The sequence below is a fragment of the Numenius arquata genome, chromosome 12 (genome assembly GCF_964106895.1).
Source record: "Numenius arquata chromosome 12, bNumArq3.hap1.1, whole genome shotgun sequence".
Lineage (NCBI taxonomy): Eukaryota > Metazoa > Chordata > Aves > Charadriiformes > Scolopacidae > Numenius > Numenius arquata.
In genome coordinates this window covers 42295033-42318392 of record NC_133587.1, presented here as the reverse complement: position 1 = coordinate 42318392, position 23360 = coordinate 42295033, and the positions used below count along the sequence as shown (strand labels likewise).

The following is a 23360-nucleotide window of genomic DNA, read 5'->3' as shown; positions in this document are numbered from 1 at the left end:
CCTTGTAGCTATTGCACAACAGGGGAAAGACTACAATTCCCATAGTACTTCCACATACTGGTACTCCAGTGACATCAGACATTACATGGCTGAGACTGGTTGTAAAGCAAGAAGACCAAAAATGTAAGCTTGGTGTTTCTTTCACTTCTGTAGCAGGGCCTTTGGCAGCGTGAAATCTTTGCTTACTAGGGGAGGATTTCAGTTGCCGCAGAGGTGTTTGAAAGGGTGTGTTATCTGAAGAAAACATGAGGTGACATTTAAGGGCAAAGCAATTTGTACCGTTTCTCGTAGTGTTTGGTGCAGCTTAGAGACTCCTCTGTCTAGGAATAGCTGTGTGGAGTAATCGCTTAATGCCAGCGCTGCTAGTTTGTCTGGAGGGGCCGTTTCCTTGCCCACAGCCCGAATTCTGCTTGCTGCTTTTCTGCTGTTTTTTTTTGTCCTGCGGCTTCAGGGGGGTGGAGGAGAGACGCTGTCCAGAGCCTGGCAACAGTTTCTGTGTGCGTGTAGTTAACTGAGGTGTGTAGCGTGAGTCCCATGGCAGCGATTTGAGGGGGAGGTAAACGAGGTTGCGGCGGCAGCTGGACCTGAAAGCGCGGGGATCGGTTGTGCTGCAGTGCTCCAGTGTGTACAACTGGCGTGTCGGAGTGCCTGTGCTTCCCCAGTGGCCTGTGTCGGTGGGAGGAACGCAGGCAGGGAATGGCTGGTGGCAACATCTGTGCAGGTTTGTCTCCGTGGAAGTTGATTCTCGCAACGGGGTGAGGTTTACGTGGATTTTGGTGTTCAGGAGAGGTGCTGGGTGTCTGGAGCAATACGGATATTTCAGAAAGCTGGAAAACAATCCAGCAGAGCAATTTCTGCAGGGTGATATTTGCTGATGTTGCTGTAGTGCTGTAGTTTAAACTAAGTGTAATGATTTATTCGCCTGATAGTGCCCAGCCTTTCAAGTGATCACATATTGTGAGCGCCTGACAAAAACAGAATTCTCCAAACACAATCTGACCACCAGATTTTCTAATAGGGACAATGAGGAGAGACTTACAAAGTGGATGGGAAACTTGGGAATACTTGCTCTGATCTTTTCACTGAGAAATGTAATAACTTCTCAAGCAGGTAATAGATCCCCTTTCTTTTCTTTTTAGAAACAGTTTAGATCTGTTGAATGGCGTTATGACAGTGTTTGCTCAAGTCTGTGATCTTGAAGACATCTACTTAGCGCTTGAATTTCACAAAGTGAGAGCAGGTGAAGTGGAAGAAGTAGCTTTATATCTAATCTTTTTAGTCTAGTGAAATTAAGATACAAGTCTCTATATAACGATATACAATGTATATAGATCCTCCTGCAGCTGATTAAAAAAATTCTATTTATTTGGCCGCGTATGCTGGTTTGTAACTTCAAAGAGTTTGTTTTTACGTAATTGATATGTAATTGATAATTTCAGTAATTTTTTTTTTTGTTTGTTTAAATATATATTGGGAAAGACATTTTGATTTAGTGGAGTTTAAACTACTAGATAGTCCGTCTGTCAAAATGAATCTGGAAAAATATTTTGCAACTTCAGTTGGAATTTATATTCCTAAACAAAAAGGTTTATACTGAGAGTATATTAATACCAATAATCCTGTTTTACAGCAATGTGTATTTGAAAGGACATAACCTACAAACCACGTAGTTAAGTTACCTTTGGATTAGTTGACTCTAAAGTCAGCAGAAGTTCAGTTAAAAACTCCTTACCTGTTTGTTTTAGTCTCTTACGTTTCCCTGGTCTACCAGGAGATAATGGAGTGCGACACGTGGTAGGAATTGTAAGTGGAGGTTAATGTATAGAGGTAGATGGTATTAAGTTCCCTTTTATTTCTTCGGAGCCTGCATTGAACGTGACTTTGTTATTCAGATACTTAAATGTGTATTTGCTGTGTAGATATTTTGAGCGTCATAGGCTTTGTAGTCATAGATGTGTTAAAGCAGCTGTCTTTGGTCACCTTTGAAAAACTTTCCCTTAGCAGCCCCAAATTTGAACTTTTGGATAATGACGTGTTGCAGCTGAGTTGTGCTCGCTGTTTTTAAAGCTGGCAACTTCGTATCAATGTTTCATCAAGGGTGATTTTTAATTGGGAATTAGGGTTTTATGGCTTTTTAAAAAAAAAAAAAAAAAAATCATCTGAAACTCCAGAGTTAGGGCAGGAGGCTTCAGTCCTTTTTGCATGCAAAAGTACTTGGAAATAGTAGGACTTTGTCCAAAGTACTCGTGGCTTTGGACCACAGCTAGAGTTTCTAGATCTCTGAAAATCTATAATTAAAATCAATATCGCTAACTTTTTTTATAGTTTAAATTAATTGCAGATCAGGGCTTTGTTTCTAAACTACCTGCTGGCAAATTATTCCTTATTTTTTCAAATTAATAAAGCAAGAATTGCAGTAAGTGGGGAGGTTACAAATTTGAATTTCTGAAATTACTGACTTTAGGGAGGCTGAAGTTATGGTAATTGCACATCTGTAGCCACAGTTCCCAGTGGATAAATCCGTATCACATGGTTTCCCTAGTGCTTACTGTGCATAATTTCTTGTCATTGACATCCTAGGTTTTAATATAAACGTTGCAGAAATGTTCTGTGTGTTTGATTTTGGTTTTTTTGGTTTGTTTTTTTTTTTTTTGTTTGTTTGTTTTTTAAGCTGATTTAAGCTGTTTTTGAAGCTCACAGAGGTACTGGGGTACTGTTTCAGGGATAATGTTTCACAGAGGCAGAATTGAGGAACAGATTGGAATCTTCCCCAACAAACTTTCTGCCATGTAGCTTTGTAAAGCAGATAGGCCTAAATATAAAAGAAGCTCAAAGCAGATGCGTCAAAAAGAGAAGTGCAGGTCTTTAGTCTCAACAGCACTTTTCCCATGTAACCTGATCCTGGAACTTGTAAACCCTCAGGTAGTGTAGGTGGAAGTTTTTAGGCTTTCCTCATGATCTCCTTACAATATTAAGGTAATGTTTCAAATTGACTTTTTTATCTGGAGGATTCGATGTACCGTAGCGTGTAGAACTGCAAAACCTGTGGCTTTTCCACGGTGGCATCAGTGTGTGTACACGTGTACGCTGCATCTCTCTGGAAGCGCAACATAAATCCACTTGAAGATACTACTATTTGTATTATTCTGAAAAGCAAGCATTCAGATCGGCAAATTCACATTAATCAGTGAGAAATAGTTCAAAGTTAAGTTTCGCGTTTCCTATGGCTTCTATTTAATCAGCGGAAGAAGGTTGTGCAAAGTTTGTATACAGGGAAAACGTTATCCCTCTCTTTACCATAGGATGGGATATTTTGGGCCGGAAGGCACCAAAATTAGTAGGGTGGCTATACACGTGCTGAGAGGGCTCACTGTTCGCAAGGTTCATTTAAAGTTTCTAGTGTTAACTTTAAGAAGTGTTGTTGGGAAGGTGAGTGGACATTACACTCTGAGAAACACCAGGGGGATTGTTTTTTTTTTTTTTTTCAAAGGTTATTGAATGGTGACGTTGTTGGGGTGTCTGTCATTTCTCAGGTCAGCTTTGAACCGTGCATCGAGTCCAGTGAAACTGGGGGTGAGGCGGATGGATGGATGGATGGATGGATGTCTCAGGGGTAATGAATTTCTGTTAATGCCGTGGAAGCTGACAGCTTCACAGAGGAGAGATCCAGATCGGTGTCCTCGCAGGGATAAAGGCTTCTGCATGATTTTAAGAGTTTGGTGTGGCTGCTTATCCCATCACGTTACAGTGGGCCCTCAGCTGGTGTCCATTAGGATGAGTATGGAGGGACTGGGGAGACGGAGAGGATGCGGTAAGGAACCTGCTGCTGTTGGGATGAGCTTGGGATAGGGCATGAACGTGTAGGAAGCAGGTCATCCATCTTCCCTCCCGATGGAACAACTTGTTTCCTTCTGCTGTTGAGCTGTGGTTCTTCATCTTTTTGCTTAAGAGTTCTTTTTGAATCAGAAGAAAATAAAACCATTTACAAATTGAGGGCATGATATTAAAGTACTCAATGAGAACCTTTTTTTTTTAATTGTTATTAATTTAACGCAATGCAAGCTGGCAGTGCTTCTTGAAGTGAAGCATTGGCTTCTACTAAAGCTCTAATGTAGCACCCTCCTATCCTGAAGATATCCCACAAGGCCTTTCTAGGAATGAATTATTTACCAGTCGTGCAATAAGCATGTGTTTTATCAATCCCTAAAAGCTAAGTGACAACCACACAAAGTTACCATTTTTTCCTGAAAGAGGGTGTATTCGCTGGAGCACGGAGGTAGCACTTGTACCTTTTTTTGAACAGCTGTGTAAATTTTAATCTTCAGTTGTACTCTTACACAGGTTGTGAAGCCTAATGCAGCACCTGGAACACTTTGAAAATTTCCCATGATTTGAAGTAGTTCCTATTTTGTGATATAATTGGATCGTTGCTTGGGGTTTTCAGGTATCAACTAATGCTGTATGAAACCCACTTCTAAAGTTGCGAATAGTTACATTGTGTCACAGCGGTAGTGATTAGCCAAATCATTAATGGGTTTCATTAAGTTTGCTTTGACAGAAGAGCAGCTAATAAATCACAAATAGTTAAGAGATCAGTAAAGGTTAGCAGCTTAGACACATGTTGACTGAACAAATCATCATGGGAGGTGTAAAGATATTACTAATCATCCCTTCTTGAAAGGAAACTGTGTGTAATAAAATTAGCATCTAGGAGCAATTGTGTGCACCTGAGTCATTTCATTGCAGAGCCCACTATTTTAGCTCAAATACAAGGAGCCTAATCTTCCATCTGTGTGGGCCGCAGAGCTTTCTGTAGCGTCAAGGGTTGTGTTGCTGCAGCTCTTCCCTTGCGATACAGCCGGTGTGTTGTACATGCACCGAAAAGCAACAGGCGCAAGAGCAGCAAGCGCTTCCCAGAAGCATCAACGTATCAACACAGACTCTTCTGCAACCCATTCCTGGCTGCAGACTTTCCTGTTGGTCTGAGCACGTTTCTCTGCTGCGTGGTGATGGAAACGCTATAGGAAACCTGTCAAAAGCCGCTATCAGAAATTGGTTAACTAATTTATCCAGCTTGTAGCCTGTTTCCAGCAGGTCCTTGGAAAAGGGAAGAGTGGGCACTTGACTGTGGGTCAAACAAATCATTGTAGACTTCAGATTGGACATGAGATTAGGTAAATCCTTAGTTCCACCATTCAGCAGGTCAGAGTAGGTCAGCCACGGTTGGATGTGGGTTTAGTCTGACATAATCTTATTACTTTAGGAGAAGAGCAGGTTCTTTTAAGTTTTTTACTTTTAAGTTTTAAGAATTTATCTTGATATGACTGTTGCACGCTTTTATCTTGGTTTATCTTAATCGTAAAAGGAGCCATTCCCTCATTCATTGTTGAAGTTGGAGAAATGGCACACGTGCAACGTGCAGGCGTGTCAGTAGGCTGCTCGATAATCTGCTTTTCAATATGGGAAGTATAGGAGTATATGTATATATATACACATTTATACTGTAACGTATAAATGGATGTACAGAGACCATAGGAAAAGATTTCAGAATCAACATGTTATACTTTGGGCTCTCATGGGAACATGCTTTTGTCACACCTGGTTTTGGATAGCAATGTGTGGCAGGAGCCTGCCTAGCCTTTACCGTTGAGAGAAGCTATGAGTCTGAAGATGGAGCAGAGCCCTTAAATGGGTGCAGTCCCAGGTATTTGGGGATTGTTTGTCCTGTTATGCGATGGGGATGGACGTTCAGTTCCGTGGTGAGCAGGATCAGGATCAGCAGGATCATGGGGTGAGCTTAAGTACTGGTGTGGTAGGTGTGGACCTGTGGGATGTATCTATGTGACAGGATAAAGCTGAGAGAGGAGTTTTTCAGAGAGGCAGCTGCCTCTGTCTGCCTGATCCTAGGTGCAGCACAGTGCAGCTGCCTTACCCATTCTGGGACTCCATGTGACCCGTGGTCAGCAGCTCTCGTATCTGCTGAGCTGTTCTGTCATGTGGCATCTCGCAGCAGTAAAGCAACGTTGCCGTTGTTCTGCGAATGTGTGAGACGTAGGTGGTACTGGAGGAGTTGTGGGTGGTGTGACGTGGAGAGATGGTGGGAGGAGCAATGAGGGGTAGCTAGAAATGAGTTTCATGCATAAGAACTACAACTTTGAAAGACCTGGTAATCTTTGCTTTTTTTTTTTTCTTTTTTTTCTTTTAATTGCTTTTAAATAGGCTAAGTCTGTCCTTAGGAATCTAAATTTCTGCTTGCACGGCAATGCTGCATACTTCAGAGAGGAGAACTTGTACACTGATAACAAGGACATGGTCAAACAAAGTGCCGCCCCTGGTCATTACAAGTCACAGGTGAGTCCAAAAAGAACTTGTGTAGGTAAACAGCAATAAATACTTGTATGATATGTTGTTTTTTCTAACTGAATGTATTGAATAACCACATAACCAAACGCCCTCAGCACCCGAAGAGACTGCTACATTACAGGTGGAACAGCTTCCACTATTATTTTGTGTCAGTCCAGGTCAGTAACCCTCTATTCATGGAAGGCAGCAGTTCCTCATTCAGTCTGGCTTTGACTGCCTCTTGTCAAGGGCATTTGTGAGATTTACCACAAAGTCTTGTGAAGCACAACTGCTGGAAGTTACCATGGACAAAACCCCAAAATCTTTTCATCTTATTAAATGAATGTGTTTAGATGCTTGTGTTTAAAACAAAAGAAATGGCCCAGTAGCCCACGAGTGTTCTTAATGGTAACTGGGCTATAGATCCCATATATTGAACAAGCATCTCATAAATGTACTTCTTCCCTCCCTTCTTCCCCCCCGCCCCACCTAAAGTGGTTCTTTTTAATATGATTTTGACCCAACTGTCTATGAGAAGTCTGACAGACTTGATTCCTTTTTCTCAGAAAAAAACAAATATTCTTGGTTTTTTGACTGCTGAAAAGAAACCTTTCCCTTTGCTGCTACAACAAGCCTTTTTGATTATATGAAATTGGGATTTAGAAGGAAGTCTGCAGTAATCTGCCATTCTTATGGTTTTGTCCCTGATATTAAGAGATATCTGAATAAGTGACCTATTTTTCTCCCCTGGTTTTGGTTTTTGACATATCCCTGTCATCTGTTTACTTCTGCTGGTTAGCTTCCCAGGTAACCTAAGATGACATTTTATAGAATTCTGATTTATTTTTTTTTTTTACCCACTAATTTCAGAGAATCCATAGCAGAATGGGTTAACCTGTTTCAGTGTGCTATAGATGGCTGTAGATATTAGCTATTAGAAGTCTTAAGTCAAAAAACAATACTTTTTCTTATGTTTGCTTTATCTTGCGAAGAAAACCAAGAAATAAACAGGAAATATTTATCCTGCCAAGAAATCGGAGAAGAATACACTCTGTATAGAAGTAATAACACTGTGCGGTGCTGTCATTTACTGTCCTTATGATAGATGTTTATAAAAAGCCTCTGCGAGCAATGCTCTGTACCAGTGAATTCCTGCAGTTTTAGGATAACTGACCTAGGCTGATACCTAATTTAGTTTAAATGCTTTTTGGCAAATCAAGAACTTTGTCAGACAGGACTTCATGTCAATATTTTCTTCTGATTATATAATGAAGATATTTAGCTCTGATTACATCATTTTTTAGCTTATATCTTTTCAGAAAATTGGTAGTCTGATACAAGCTGTAGACTGTTCTAAACCTCCAAACAGGAAGACAGTGAAGCCCTACTGAGGTTTTCTAGCCTGTCCCCTCTAATGCTGTGGCTCAGCAGGGTACCCCAGATACACATGACATCACTGCAAACGTTTCTTACAATTGCCAGAATGTAATGATCTTCATGAAAGTCCCTAAAACTCCTCCCAGTCTGCTTGAGGGGCCTTCACTGCTCTGTCAGTAGTTATTACCATCTCAAAATAGATGGTGACAGGCTGGAACTGTTTCCAGCACTTAGCTGGACAGCACAAGAATCAAAACATTTCCAGTAATGAGAAATAATATTTGAGTCTTCTGCTGTAATCACAGCGCTGTTAAATCTTCGGACAGAGGATTTTCAGGTCACAGATCTCTCTCTCCCAGCTGCCCATCTCAAGCTGTGGTGGTGGGACAGAAACTTCTCCCTGTGGAAAATGTGTCTCGTATCTGTGTCTGAAAGCACAGTGAGGGCACACTGGCACTTCTGTGCATTCAAAGGTCAGAGAATCAGCGAATGGTTAGAGTTGGAAGGGATCTTGAAGATCATAGAGTTCCATCCCCTCTGCCCTGGGCAGGGACACCTCCCACCAGACCAGGTTGCTCAAAGCCCCATCCAGCCTGGCCTTGAACCCCTCCAGGGATGGGGCATCCACAGCTTCTCTGGGCAATCTGTTCCAGTGTCTCACCACCCTCACAGTAAAGAATTTCTTCCTAATACCTAATCTAAATCTCCCCTCTTTCAGTTTAAAACCATTACTCCTTGTCCTGTCGCTCCCCTCCCTGATCAAGAGTCCCTCCCCATCTCTCCTGTTGCCCCTTTAGGGACTGGAAAGCTGCTATAAGGTCTCCCCGGAGCCTCCTCTTCTCCAGGTCCCTTCCAACCTAGGCTGTTCTGAGATCTTTGCCATGCAGGATTCTCTGTTCCCATTAAAATTTACTGTTTATCAAGCCCTTTTCTATGATCTGTAGATATCATCTGCCTCCGTGTTGCCTGGCAGTTGTGCTGGCTTGGCATTTCGCTGGGGAACCGGGAGGAAAAGCCTTCCTTGAGGTCTTTTCCCTTGCTGCTGGAGCGGTGAAACCGTCAACGTAACGACAGCAAATCCTTAGCACACGGCCTGGAGGAAGCAGAAGCACAAAGGAGCTGGGTAGCAAAAAGCGAGTCGGTGTGTACTGGAGCACAGGACTCATGTCACAGATCCCATAACAATATCAGTGCCTAATAGCTTTGTTACTATCTAGTTTGGTGTGTATTTATAGTTGAAACGTGAGCATTATACTGATGAAGTTCTACTCATATATTTCTCCTCAAAATAAACTTTGGGAGAGCTTCTAAATACAAAGGACTGCTTGAAACTTTTGGAAATAGTGAAGTTTTTTGGTAAATGCTTCAATTTGCTTACTCCTCCGTTTTGATGAGCTTCTTGCAGAAGTTAAAAGCCTTCAGCGTGCATTTGAAGATAAGATGTGACTTAATAACAGTGTTAGATGTCTTGGAAAAAAGTGTGTTCAGTTTTGTACGCAGGGAGAGAGTTTAGTACATGCACACTTCCATTTTACAGGACAAAACAGAAGCTGTGTCTTTGTATGCTTTGAAAGAAAAGAAAAATCGAGATAACGTATCTAGGTTTTAGAAGTGGTAAGTTTTGTGTTGTTTTGAGAGGTAATTCATTAAGAGCAGCGACTTTCCCATAATTTGCAGGGTGGAAAGAATAAAGTAAAAGCCCTACTGAAGACTGTAGGGTCTGTAATTTGATTTTTTTTTTTTTTTTTTTTTTTTTGGAGAGACAGCATTTCATTCATTGATTTTTAAGGTTGGAGCTCTGAGGGAAACACGTCCGTGCCTCTGCAGGCAGCCCTTTCTTTGCAAGGCCAGTTATGGAGGTTATGACTATCTGAAATTCAGTGAAGAATTTTGAAACTAAAGCAGACTGTAAGAGACAAGACACTGTTTTATTCCTTTTTCTTTTTTACTGTAACTTGTTAGTAGTTCATATGAAGAGCACAGAGAAGAGCGTCTCATTTTTATTTTTTTATTTTTTTTTTAAATTCTGTTTAACTAGGTGGAACGACAGACTCCGTTGTTTTGGAAGTGCTGAGTGACGAGGCTGTATCTAGGGTACATAAAGTACCTCCTCTACTGATCTTTAGTCACATTGTCCTGCACAACTCGCATTAGCGGTGATTAATGGCTCTGAAAATAAAAGACAAATCCATTAGTTACAGATCCTATTTTTAATCGATGCAGAAGTATTTTATACTCCAGCCAAGGAGCATAACTTATCTCTGTGTGTTGCTTCCTGGTGAGCTAAACAAGAGCAGGGCCCGGGCATTGGCATGTGCTTGTTGATGCTGCTAAATTGTTGCTAAAATTCTGGCCTTGGTCGGCTACTGCTTTCCTAAGGGATACTTGTGTGGGGGTCAGGAATCATTTGTAGCAGATAATTTGGGTATCCCTCTCCCCCTCTTCTGCAGGGGAAGCGTTTACTTGTATCACACGAGCGCTGTCGTGCCACTTAGTTGTTGTTATCTCTTACTTAATCATACAGATATTGATAGTGTGTTTGTATGGAATGTTACAGAATATGCATCGCGCCTCTACAGGGTTATAGTAACTCTAATTCTGTTATTTAATAGGGATTTGTTTGGGTGTGTAAGACAAGTTTATAACAAGTGATAAGCCCTCAGTGTAAACTTTTTTTTTTTTTAAATTCAAAAAATTCCTTAAAGGGTTGTTCTTTCCTGCTCGTGGAAGGAGCACACTTGACCAGGTAATATTTCTTTACTACCTTTTCAGACAAGACCCAGGAAGGGAGATTTTCTGAGTCTGTGACAGCTTTCACTAACCCAAATTCCAGCTGAGGATTTGTAGTAAGCAAAATTTTACTGTTCTACTTTTGAGAAAAGAGGGGAGAGAGAAAAATGAAATTAACTTAGTGTTTTCCCTTTTAAAAGGATGAGGCATGAGATAGTGAAACGATCGATATTGAAGTTTTGTTCTTTTAGTTTATTTAGATATAAGTAACTTTTAAAAAGCTCTAGCTCTAAAAAACTTTTAATGTGACGTTACCCAGACCAAATGTATAAGGGTGTATTCAGACAGAGTAAATTTCACTTTTACCCTCTGGGTTTTATTGGCTTGTTTAGAGCTTCAGAGGTATTTCTCCAACAGGAAGCACCAGTCTCACAGCTGGCAATACGGTTCCTAGTGACAATGCGATTTTTCTCTTGGAAGCAATAAAACGAGAGTTTAGGAGATCAGTTTAAATATTTTTAAGTATGGTGATGGAAACGCTATAGGAAACCTGTCAAAAGTGACTATCAGAAATGGGTTAGCTACTTTGGGTTGGAATCACTGTAGCATCATTTCTTCCTTTTATGTTGTGTTTTTTAGCCTTTTCAGGAATTTAATAAGTACACGGTTGAGATCTTTCTGCGGTTATTTGACAAAGATTTATTTGGAACAAGATGATCTTTAAGGTCCCTTCCAACCCAAACCATTCTATGATCTAGCAAGTGGTTTCATTTGTTGGCTCCAAAGCTGGTTTGACCATCTGATGAAGGAGCTTTTTTTTTAGCTGGCTTGTTGTACCTATTCCTGTATTTACTGCAAACAACAGGACAGAAGTTAATTTTATCTTCGTAGTTCTAAAAACATTCTTGTTCTCCATCCTCAGCAGCCAGGTACCCAGAGTTCAGTGTGTTAGGGTCTTAAAGTAAGCTAACTACGCTTTTTTCTGCAGTATGTCGAGAACTCTTCCTGCCACCAGGTCCTACACGCAGGACATCTGCCAGCAGCAGCTCTGCAAATCCCTCTTCGTTAACGTCCTGGTGTGCCCTTCTGTGTGTCTGTCTGTAATAGGAGACTTGGAAAGACGGACAAACCTGCTTTGTGGGAGGGCTTTACTAGAAGAGTGACGTGCACAACATCAACTCTTTTTAACCTGCTGTTTTTGTTGAAAACCTTTGTGACCAACACATCCAAGTGAAGCTGGGGATCGTCAGATGACCTCCAGGTTGTCTCTTGGCCTCAGAAGTGGTCTTAAGTTATCTGTAGATATATAGGAACTTCCAGTCCTTCAATCTGCAATTTCTTTCTGTTCTGCCAGGCATTGCTGTCTGTATATATATGGACATTAATATTAATATAATAATATATAATATTAATATAATATATATGGACATTAATAATGTCCATATATATTATATATCCACATATTGCAATGTGGTGGCAAGTTAATGTGCTCTTTGAGGGCTGAAGATGAAATATATTAGTATTTGTAAGGAAGAGATTATTTTATTTCTTTTTTTTTTCCCCTGCCAAAAAAAGAAGTTTATTTTTCAAGTTGGCCTACTGACCTTTTTTTTTTTTTTTTTGCTAAGAACACAGAGCAAATTCAGAAGTTGTTTCAGGAAGATGAGTTGAATTACTCAAAGAAACTGAAAGGCAACATCTGCAATGAAATGCACCTTGAAATAGGAAATCCCCTCAATAGATTCCTTTAAACTGCTGTAGTGGTGTTTTTCTTTGTGCTTATAAGAACTGCAGTTCACTAAGAAATGCTTTGAGAATTGGGTGGGAACAGATGCTGCTGAATGTTCTCCTTAGGACAATTTTGTTAGTTACTGGCCTCCTCAGGAAAGGGTAAAGTACAGGGCAGGCTGCTACAGTCAGGTCCAGTCTGTATCCAATCCCATAGCGTCTTGCAGCTACTGATACATCTAGGGGTTTGGATTTTTTTGTTGTTGTTGTTTTTTTTTTTTTTGCTGTTTTTGGGTTTTCTGGGTTCTGGTGGCTTTGGGGTTTTTTTTTTGAGTGTCCGAAATGTTATTTTCAGAACCACAAGTACTCGATCTTGACTGAATGTCTTTGCTTATGAGAACTAAAGAGCAAGTAGTTCAGTTCTCTATCATAAAAGGCTTTTGTTTTAAGAAAGCTTGGGGTTTTACTCCTGGAGTCAAAACTTGGAAAAGTTAATCAATGAAGATCAGGGTCCTGATGATCAAGTTGGACGTTAATCAGCAGTGTGGCCTTGCAGTGGAGAAGGACACCCCTATGCTGGGCTGGGTTAGCGTAGCCAGAAGGGTGAGCGCTGTTACGATCCTCTCTGTTCTACCACCCTTGTAAGACCACAACTGCATACTGTGTCCAGTTTGGGGCTCCCCAGTACAAGAAGAGTACTGGAGTTAGTCCTATGGTTGTGTGCAGCTGCCTTATGGGAGGTTACAGAGAAGGGAGGTCCAGACTATTTTCAAGATTTTTTTTTTTTTTTTTCCCCTTTTAAACCAGGAAAGCAGTTAAATATTAGAAAAATTTTCCCAGGGAGGAAGTGGTGTGATCTCAAAACTCATCTGGGCAACTTTCTGAGCAGCCTGATCTAACTGGGTCTGCTCTGAGCAGGACATCAGGCTAGATGACCCCAGAGGTCCATTCCAACTCAGAGCAGGTTTCTGATGTGTTCTACATAAACCTTTATCAATCACAGATTCTGTTGTGGCAATTCCTAGTTGAGATACCTCATGAGGTACAGTTCCCCATGTTTCGTAGATCTCCTATTATTTATTCTTTGAGTAAATAATTTATCTATAATAGTCTATTTGGACCAGTACTTAAAGACAGATTGATTATTTTTTACTCTGATTTTGTCTGTGAAGTTTACAAATCTCCCTCCCTGCTTACCGTGGGCTCTTTGGTGGAATATTTTGGGTTTTCAGGGATATAGCAGGGATAATCGCTCTTCCCTTTGTTTTCTCAGAAGGGATGTGTATGCCTGTGACATGTGCATTTCCAGTCATATATACTAGAAGATTCTGAGCTTGTGAACGTGACACACAAACATCTACAATGTGTAGAGAATTCCTATTATTGTATAGTAAGTAATATTTGTTGTTTACTTATTTACTTTTAGGTGATGCATACATATGTCAGATTTGGACTGCTTTAAAGCAGAAAAGAGAACAAGTATTAGTCTGTATCCTTTTGTCACAGTTACCTTTGATTTTCTTGAAAAACTATTTAGCTCAAGATATAAAAGGAAGGATTTGCTTTATTGCCTTTACTGCTTATTTACATTTAATGTTAAATATGTTTCCTTCTCTTTTCGACATAGGTAAATAGCAAGAAACAAAAAATGGACACTCAATTATTTTCCCCATTGCTAGGAGCCATTACTAGTACGCCGCCTCCGCTAGAATCTTCCCGTCTGTTTAGTGACTGGGCGGCGTGTGGAGAGGATATTGGTTCAAAAACTTCTTTTCAAGACTGCACAAAGAAACGGTACGAGCATTCTTGGTCTAAGCTTACGGTGCTGTTCTGAAACACTGAAATTGTGATGGAGTAGAACAAGTGGGATTCCGGATCTCTTTAGGAAGCCTTTATGGGATAACTAGAAACTCAATTTTTTTTGCTGTATAATAGTTATTATAGAGGTTGTGAAGAAAAGGTAGAGGGTCTGTGTGTATATAGATGTGTGTGTTTACGCGTAAAAACATTTTAAAATTTGGAAAGAATACTTCTGTTAGGGAAGGAAATGGGAAACTGCTATTTGTAATTGAAGGCGTAAAGAAAAAAGCCACTTTCCTTCTGTGCCTCCCATCTCTCAGTACCGTAGCTCATAATGGCCCTGCTTGATAATGTAGAATATTTCCTGGAACATGAACAATGCAGAGAGCGTTAGACACAGGTCGAGCGTAAGTGGTACCTCTGCCGCTGAAAGCATAAACGTGCGTGCAACTACTCTTGAAAATATGCCAGCCTACGGTCTTGTTGTGCCCTTGATACAATGCACTCAAGTTCGATTTTATATTAAAAAAAAAAAAATATGCGGTTTTGGATGCTGAATGAATGCGAAAGGTATTTTTGCTTGAATCATGAAACATTTTTATTCCCCTGGAGAAATCCACTCTGCTCAAGTCTTGACTATTGCAGGCATTTCTGATCATCCAGTCTTAATAATGCAGTAAAATTATTAAAGGTACAGAGAAGGGCAACGAGGCTGGACAGGGGTGTGAAAGCTTCCAAGTAAATAAAACTCCTCTTGGGTTTTGATATGCCCGCTCTGTGGGGCAATGATTTGTACAAAATCATGAACGATACAAAGATTGTGAGGAACAGGGAATGATTATTTCACAGTCTAGAAACTGGGGGATACCCACTGAAATAATTGGTTTTCTCCTTCATATTAGTAATTTTATAGCTTGTGTGCAGTAATTGAAAATAGTTTCTATTTCACCCGTAGAAATAAGTAAACAATGATTTCGTACTAAGCTTCCCACTCTCTTCTTTCCATCTTAATGCCAAGTGCTGGCAACATAATACTGGAGGGGGGGGTGTGTTGGTACATCCTGACACAGCAGCTTTTGACACCGACGATGATGCTGTTAGCATTTCTAATTTCAATCTCATTGCATTTTTTATCACTCGCCTAAGAAGAGAGAGGAAGTTTGAGGTGGGGAGAAATGGTAGATCACTGGTTCACAGGACGCTGAAAGGTAACAGTTAAGGAAGACACATGCATTGCAAAGAAGCTAAATGCTATTATCTTATTTTTTTTGCTAGTCTTCCCTGGGATGTGTGACAAGAGGTGTTTATTTTAAATTTTTTTTTTTTTTAATAAAAAATCATATAGCTTTAGTACTAGCTGTAAGTGCTACGTTTAACCTCTGAGTGGCAATCCACTCATTAAAATACACAGTCTCTTCTTAAAAGCAGCCTTAAGGTAATTGCAAGGCAGCTTTAAAAAAAAAAAAAGGCAATTCAAAGAATTAAACAACTAAATGGTACTTGTCTGTTAATGCAAATTCGTCTGCACACCCATTCTGAGACTGCAAGTATACGCTAGTCCTTAAGGTTAAAAAAAAGAAGGAAAAGCTAAACATTTAATCTCAACTTCATCTAATCTGTAGAATTTGTTTGGGCAGTTTTACTCACTGCTGTCCTGTGCTTGTTCTTGCCTGGATTTTTTTTTTTCTTTTGTTTTCCACTCAGCTTCCTGCTGCCCCGTCTGCAGTTGTAAAACAGCCAGTAATTTTATTTTTAATTTCCATTCCACATTGTAAATTGAGTCTGATCTCTCCCTTGCTGAAAATCATGTAGATGCAAGATTTCATCTATGATCTCCAGTTGGTTGCAGAAACTGGAAGTAAATTGGTCTCATTTTTAAAAAATATAATTAAAAACTAATAAACTATCATCTGATAAAGACACAGAAGAGATCGATTTCCAGTTTTTCATAAAAACTTTGGAAGAATCTTTGCAATTCTGTATATCCTAATCAAAATCAGGTAGACCAGATTCCTTTCAGAGGAAACTGAACGGCCATCGTGTAAATAATAGAGGTGATGAGATCTTAAAAGGCAGTAACGCCTAAGTGGCTGATTTTCACTGTGGCAAGTGATTAACAAGGTGACAGCCTCAATAGTTTATCCCAGGTTTTATAGCCTTTGTTAATCAAATGGCAAAATGAGTGTGAGCCGTTAAGTGGCAGCATTAGCAGAGGATGGAGTTGTTTGGATAAGCTGACACCAGGGAAGCCTGAGAGGTCTTCAGGGACTCTAAAAAGATCAGCTGAATGAGTAGATGATGATAAGTGAAATTTATTGATGCAAAACAATGCATGTTAGAGGGAAGAATCTCTTAAGAGTGTGTTACGTTTTAATTAACTTCTGAGTGAGAGTTAGGTGAGATCTTTACAGACTGCTCTGTAAAGATCTCATTTTGCAGCTGAAGTAAAAGATAAAATTTGGGCTTGTGTAAGAGTAGTGATGGTTTAACACCTTTGGTATTCATCAGGAATATTTAATAAAATTTTGACCAATTCCTTTCTAAAAGGGGATTAAAAGGTGGTTCAACTTAAGTATATCTTAAGCTAGGGTTTTTTGAGATTAAAACATTAGTTCTTGAATTATGGAAGTAGATAAATCCTCAAGATTTTGAGAGGATTGATCCTATTTACCCTATAAAGGAGACAGTCAAGATTTGAAGAAATGTCTATAAAGTACTTAAGTTGATTGAAAAGAGAGGAAAGCTTTTGCTGCTCCTGCCTCTTCACATAACAGCTTGAGTAGTCTCTGTTGAGCAAGAAGTTAGGAAAATTGTTCTCCTTCATTTAGGCTGTAGAATTCACAAATGCAGGAAGAGATTTCTATATATGTTTACTGGGAAGATATTAAGTACAGAACATTTAGCAGATGCTGCTAAAATAAAGGTTTAATGCTTTACTTTTCCTTCTACCTTTTTTGTTAAGGAGAAAAAGACTTTTATTTATCTAGGCTTTTTTGGCTTTTTCTTTAGGGCACCAATAAATCTTTCTTATTCTGGCAATGGCCCTGATATGTTTGGGCTAGTGTCAAGCATTTTAGAGGAGCCAAGCAAGCCAGAACCAGTCACAGATTGGTAAGTTTGTTCTGAAAGTTCTTACATATTGCATATTTGTTTGTTAAATCCTTTGTTACACAGATATGATACACATTTTGAGTTATTTCACAGAGTTGGGTAAGGAAGGGCTTATAAATCCCCTTGAAATATAGAAGTGTTTTTCTTTGCTGCAGTTGTCAGTAAAAATCAACAAACTGTTAGAAATGTAAATTTACTAAAGTCTTTCATCAGCCTACAGCATTTGGGGCAGGGGGGAAATCTCATTTTAACTAGTAGGGAGTTGACTAAATACTGGTAAATCTAAAATATTTAATAAATCCAAATAAGCTCTCCAGTTCTGAATATGCCTATTATAAATATTAGAGAACAGCATTGGCAGCCAGATTTCACATAGCATTTACTCAACTGCAGCAGGAATATTTCTCCATCCTTATATTCTGGAGGAGGACTGTGTACGGTTAGCCCAGAATGTGATGAGGAAACGTGGTGGTGGGAATAACCGTGATAATGTGAACTGTTTTGATGTAAGAAATGCTTTAAATCATTTACAGGAGCTTTGTTTAACTTTGTTGTAGGAATTCTCTTTCGAGATTGTTTCCACCAATGTGGGCACCTGATCTTGGAAGCAACGGGGATTTCTCAGGGCTCTCATCTAAGCACTCTGTTGAAAGTAAGGATTTTTCAAACCTGCTGGGCACCCAGAACTGCCATCAGGAACACTTGCAGAAGCCTCATGATGTGGAGGTGTTACACAGAGGTTTGGAAGATCTTCATCTCATAGAGTCTTGGCTTTCTCCATCTGGCCCTTGCACTCAGCCTGATAATATTCTGAAGAACAGTTATCCTGAAAATTCCTCTTTGCAAAATAATAATACAATTCACCAAGAAGGGTTTTCATTTCAAAATGTAGAATATAATCAGCATTTGTGCAGTTACGACCATGTGAAGTTAAATGGAGACTATGAAAAAATCTGCTCCAATTTTAGCACTTTTTCTTCTCAGAACAGAATGAAAGAAGGCACTAACAGTCAGAAAGACTATTGGAGAACTGAAAAAGCAAGAGGCAAAGCTCTGAAAAGTGATGCTCAAGAACAAACTAAGTATTCCCCAGATCTTTCCAATCAGCCTGTTGATGATTCTTGGGATAAAACGGCCCAGAACAACCACTTGTTTTCTAAAAGATATGAAAACTTTACAGCTGCTCATAAATTGCAGCCAACTGTTCACTCATCGCTATATTTTTTCAATCAACCCCCTAAAGAAAGTAATTTTTCTGGAGGGACAAACAGAAAACCACAGGAAACCAACGTGCAAAATGGTCGTCACAGTTTCACTTTGGGGGATGCTCTTAGTAATAATGAGTTTAAGATCCATATTAGTCCTAAAGAATGCTCTCAGAAAGTATCTGAATATGATTTATCTGTAAAAAATGTTCTGCAAAATGGGAGTTACTCGTCATACCATGGACGTACGTGGCTGGATGGGAAAATTGCGAGTCCGACACCGGCATCCGATGTCACATATGGAAAGCAAGGGGTAACAAGTCCACAGTCGTCTTCAGGGGTTTCAACCATGTCCGGTGGTTCTCCCACCCATCAGTCTGTTACACCGTCCTCTTACTACTCCCAGATCTTACCTGTCCTCCCTTCAAGGAAAGATGGAAGGTTACAAATATCAAACGGGATTTCTAATAATTTGGGGGTTTCTAATTTTATCTCTGAAAATCAGAAACAAATAAAACCCATTGGGCGATCCCAGCATGAGTCATTGACTAACAAAGAGGGGCAATACCGTAAATTCCCCATTAATTTTTCATCTGACTGGTTTACGCAGCAGAATGGTGTAAGTGAAGACTCTGAAAAGTACCACAGATTTCCAAAAAAGCAAATCCAAGAAAACAGTAATAAAGATGATAGAAGAGGCAGAAAGAATTGGGTTCCTCATTTTGGGTATACAACCCCAAACCGTCAGCAGTTCAATATGTTCAGAAAAAAACATGAACAGAATGGTGGTAGCGTGTCAGACTTCATCAATCCTTCTTTTCTTCCTTCTTTCCCACTAATGTCTGATTTTAAGCAAAATCCCAACTTTGCTCCATTTAATCACCACCTGCTTTCATCAGCAAATAATTTCAATTTTCCTCCATCACCCTTTCCGTTCTCAGAACTTGTTGATCTTTTTCATTACGATGATTTTAACCACTTGAATACTTTCATCAACGACCTGTTTTGTGGGGAAATCCCTGCGCCGTACTTTGCCTTTCCCACGCCGTTTAACAAGTACAGACCTCCAAGAAATCGCAGCGGACCCGCTAATGAGCTTCATATCCGACTGGAGGAGTGTTACGAGCAGTGGAGAGCTTTGGAGAAAGAGAGAAAGAAGGTAAAACTTCCTATTGAAGCTGGTGATCGTGTGAAACAATATATATGGTCAATCAAAGATCATTAGCTAGTTGTTATTAATTCAGTAAGCCTTTGTTACGACTCTAGAGCCACCAGCCATATAAGATGATACAGCAGGGCACTCACTGCCACAGGTGGTTTTTTAAAGTCCTGGTGTTTTATTCACCTTAATGCTTTAAATGTTCATATTGAACAGTTTGGGTAGATGCATCTCATTTCTGGTCCCAAACTCCTTCTCTCCAATTAAATCTTTAACTCAGGTATTACAAACCTGGGCTCTCCTTTTCCCTGCTCAATCATTTAAGGAGAGAAAATTTTCTGGTGTGATTTGGTTTTTTGTTTTTGTTGTTTGGATTATTTTTTTTTTTTTACAATCAGTGATGTAGTGGTCTTTCCCTTATTCTTTCTGTTTCTTCTTTTACTAAATATTTATTTTAGTAAAAAAAAATTAGTAGTAGTCAATCCTGGGCACCCTGTACATAGCTGTAGGGAAAACCTACAGTATTTTGAATGTGTGTGACTTCTCCCAAAGGAACATTCAATTTATCCTCTTCTTGTTACAGTCGCTTTCCTGCCTCAGACTGTCTTGTCAGGGGGAGGGGTCACACTACTGATAAAGGTCTTACACCTCGGAAGGAAAGCTCTGCGCTCAAAAGGAGTAGGAGATGCTTTACCAAGAGTCAAATCTCCATGCCAGGTCTTGCAAACTAGATTGTCAATGATCCATGGTCCTAATTGTACACTGAGTACCCGTCTGCTTCTTCCGTGCTGGAGGAGACTCCTGGTCATTGGAGAAAGAGACGGGTATCGGGCAAAACTGTATCTCTGGAGAGCACTTTAAATCTGGTTTAACCCTGATGCGCTTCAGATACAACTTATGCTGGTGTTATCACTGGTTTCTTTTCTTAATATTCATGATTTGTAACATTTGAGAGATGCGGGGAAAGGCATGCAGTTTAAATTCCTGGGGTATTCTTTGCCTACGTCTGTGTCCAAGATTGGTTAAAACGAAGTCGTGCAGCGTTGGTTCTAAATGTCACCACTGAGAGTTGTACGCTGAGGTGGAACTGAATTGGAGAAGTACACTTGTTTTTACAGGATCTGGTTGTACATTTAGACAGGGATTTGGGAACGTTTTTCAGTAAAGGCAGTCAGAAGTAAAGGTAGGAAACGCGCTTCTAATGTATTTGAAAATTCTAAACCACCCCAAAAATATGAATTGAAATATTGTACTAATTTCAAACACTGACAATGGCTGTTTATTTCCTTTCCAGACTGAGGCTGACCTTGCAAGAAACTTTCCAGGAAAGCGCATGTCTAGCTCCAGTAACACTCCTGTGTCCCGACTTCCCGCTAACCCATCACGCGTTGATCGTTTGATTGTCGACCAGTTACGAGAACAAGCCAGGGTAAGAGCTATAATTCCTGCATTTCTCTTTGCTTTTACGTTTGTTTGTTTCATGGAGATTTAGCAATTTCGGTTTTTTCAATGTATCTGGCAGGTGCTCATGTTAATAGGAAAAATGGAAAGGCTTCGTGGTACCCCCGTACATGGGAATATATCCGCTACCTTGGAACACTATATGGAAGCCATTCACGTAACGCAGGCAAGGCGTAAGGATGAGATTATTAATGCTGCTAATCCACAGAGACAAGGAGCACCGCGATATAATAATGAGAAAGGTAACTGCTTTCCGTTTCTGTAGATTTAAAATCTTTATTCAAAGATTTAATTGGGAAAATGTGCCATTTGAAATACGCAAATTTGAAATATGCAGCAATTATTGCAACTTCAACCAAGAGAGTTTGTAAATCTAAACCTGTCACTTTTTAAAAGATTTAAATTACTTTAAGAGATCTTTTTTTCTTTTCTGTTTTTCTGTTCCTAAACGCTTTGAAACGTTCTCCTCTTGACTGAGAGAACTGTAAAAACTGTTCAGTGATACTATATAACAATGAGCAGTTGTCCTAAAAGTAAAAATGTACTTGTTCTTAAACAAGTTGAATATCTTTTTTTTTAAGTGGTATTGCTAGTCTTCCCTCCCTCCTTCCCTCCCTCCTTCCCTCCCTCCTTCCCTCCCTCCTTCCCTCCCTCCTTCCCTCCCTCCTTCCCTCCCTCCTTCCCTCCCTCCTTCCCTCCCTCCTTCCCTCCCTCCTTCCCTCCCTCCTTCCCTCCCTCCTTCCCTCCCTCCTTCCCTCCCTCCTTCCCTCCCTCCTTCCCTCCCTCCTTCCCTCCCTCCTTCCCTCCCTCCTTCCCTCCCTCCTTCCCTCCCTCCTTCCCTCCCTCCTTCCCTCCCTCCTTCCCTCATCACTTGCAAGAGAAGGAAGATGACTGATGGAGTTCAACCAGTGCAGTACCAGGACACAGCATTGACTATTACTTGAGCACACTTTGGTACTAGTGTGCTCAAGTTTTGATTGAACAAATTTACAGAATTTTTAAATATATTAATATTACCAGGCTTGTTTAACCTGTAGCGTGTTTTTCTGTTGCAGATGTTCTGGCTCTGGCGGCTGCCATTAGAGATTTGGCTGCTTCCACACGAAAGGCTCGTACCGCTTTATGGTGTGCGTTACAGATGACTTTGCCAAAAACCTCTTCCAGCGGTCCGGTGAAACAAGAAGTTGTTGAAAGGGCATTGCAAGAGCTTTGTCCTCCGAACACAAGCACACGAGAAAAAAGCAGCGTGGAGCATGAAAACAAAGGAAGCAAAAAAGAAAAACCTGAGGAACCCGTGAGGATTCTGGAATAATAGCAAATAATATAACAATAACAAAAGGGAGGCAGAAGGCTGAGGACTGGGAGGGAAGGGCTGAGTGCCCTGCTGAGTGCCATGGAAGGTGTTTTTGATAGGTTATCCACGAGAAAAAGGGTTAATATTACTGATCAGTGCTGCACTTCTACTGCTGTGATTCTGGTGTTGAGAGACACATCTTGTGATAGTGTTAATGCAATTTTAATATTGCTGGTATTGCAATGTCTGCTGCATAAGAATTTTATTATTGAGAGGAACTAAACAATAGCTGAGCATTTCCTTGTGTGCTTCTCCAAAGCTACGTATCAGCTGTGAGTCAAGCCATGACCTGAGAAACCAGAGTGTGGTGTTAAACTTAATTCTCCTTTTTTTGTTGTTAATGATGCAATTTAGCATACTTAAAAAAAAAAAAATCCAATTGAAAGGTATTTCATAGCTGTTCAGGGGGTTTTTGCACCGTTATGTAGTTCTTTTAAGTGCCAAAGTGATCACTAAGTAGTTTGCATCCCATCGCTCTGTAGGGAGCATCCACACTCCTGTAGCGTTGGGTCATTCGGGTTGTCGCTAACAGTTGGACAACAATAATCAGTGTTTCATGTTGGTCGTGTGAGATGCTTCGGCAATTTTGCTGCCAATTCAGTTTCTAGCTAAACCAGTGTAAACCCAGCTTTTTCTATAGCATAGTCTGTTTAAAATTTTCCATTAAAAAAAAAAAAAAAAAGGATTTTGTAGATTTGCAGTAAGTACTGCACTAAAGTACACGTTAACAGGTGATATAAAATTGTCACTCAGGATTAGAAATTAGATTTATTGATTCCTCAGTGGGTTAAAAACTATTAACTATATAACATAGTATGCACTTAATTAAAAAAAATTATTGTTTGTTATTAATGTAAGTTCATGGTACTATAATTTTCAGAAACATTCCATATTTATTTTAATGTGTTTATTGAATGTTTATTTAAAATTCTATTTTAGTAATATAAAGTTGAATATTTTGCCAAATCTTCCGAATAATCAGATTTAACGATTTACTCAGGAAATATGTATATTATTATATAAATATACACGGTATATAGAGATTTTTTTGGGGGGAAGGGATGTTTGCAAAATATTTACACAAAGCTAACTA

The 23360-nt window shown here is 39.8% G+C and overlaps 1 protein-coding gene across 1 annotated transcript; it reads left to right on the top strand.

Annotated features, from left to right (window-relative positions):
* The first annotated feature begins 6225 nt into the window (after positions 1–6225).
* Positions 6226–22926, top strand: LOC141471202 (meiosis-specific coiled-coil domain-containing protein MEIOC-like). Its single transcript, XM_074157623.1, has 7 exons — positions 6226–6351; positions 13805–13971; positions 16987–17088; positions 17646–19452; positions 20747–20881; positions 20975–21155; positions 21969–22926. Exons 1-7 carry the CDS (start codon positions 6310–6312, stop codon positions 22223–22225), a joined length of 2691 nt encoding a protein of 896 aa, XP_074013724.1. The 5' UTR covers positions 6226–6309; the 3' UTR covers positions 22226–22926.
* Positions 22927–23360: the final 434 nt, after the last annotated feature.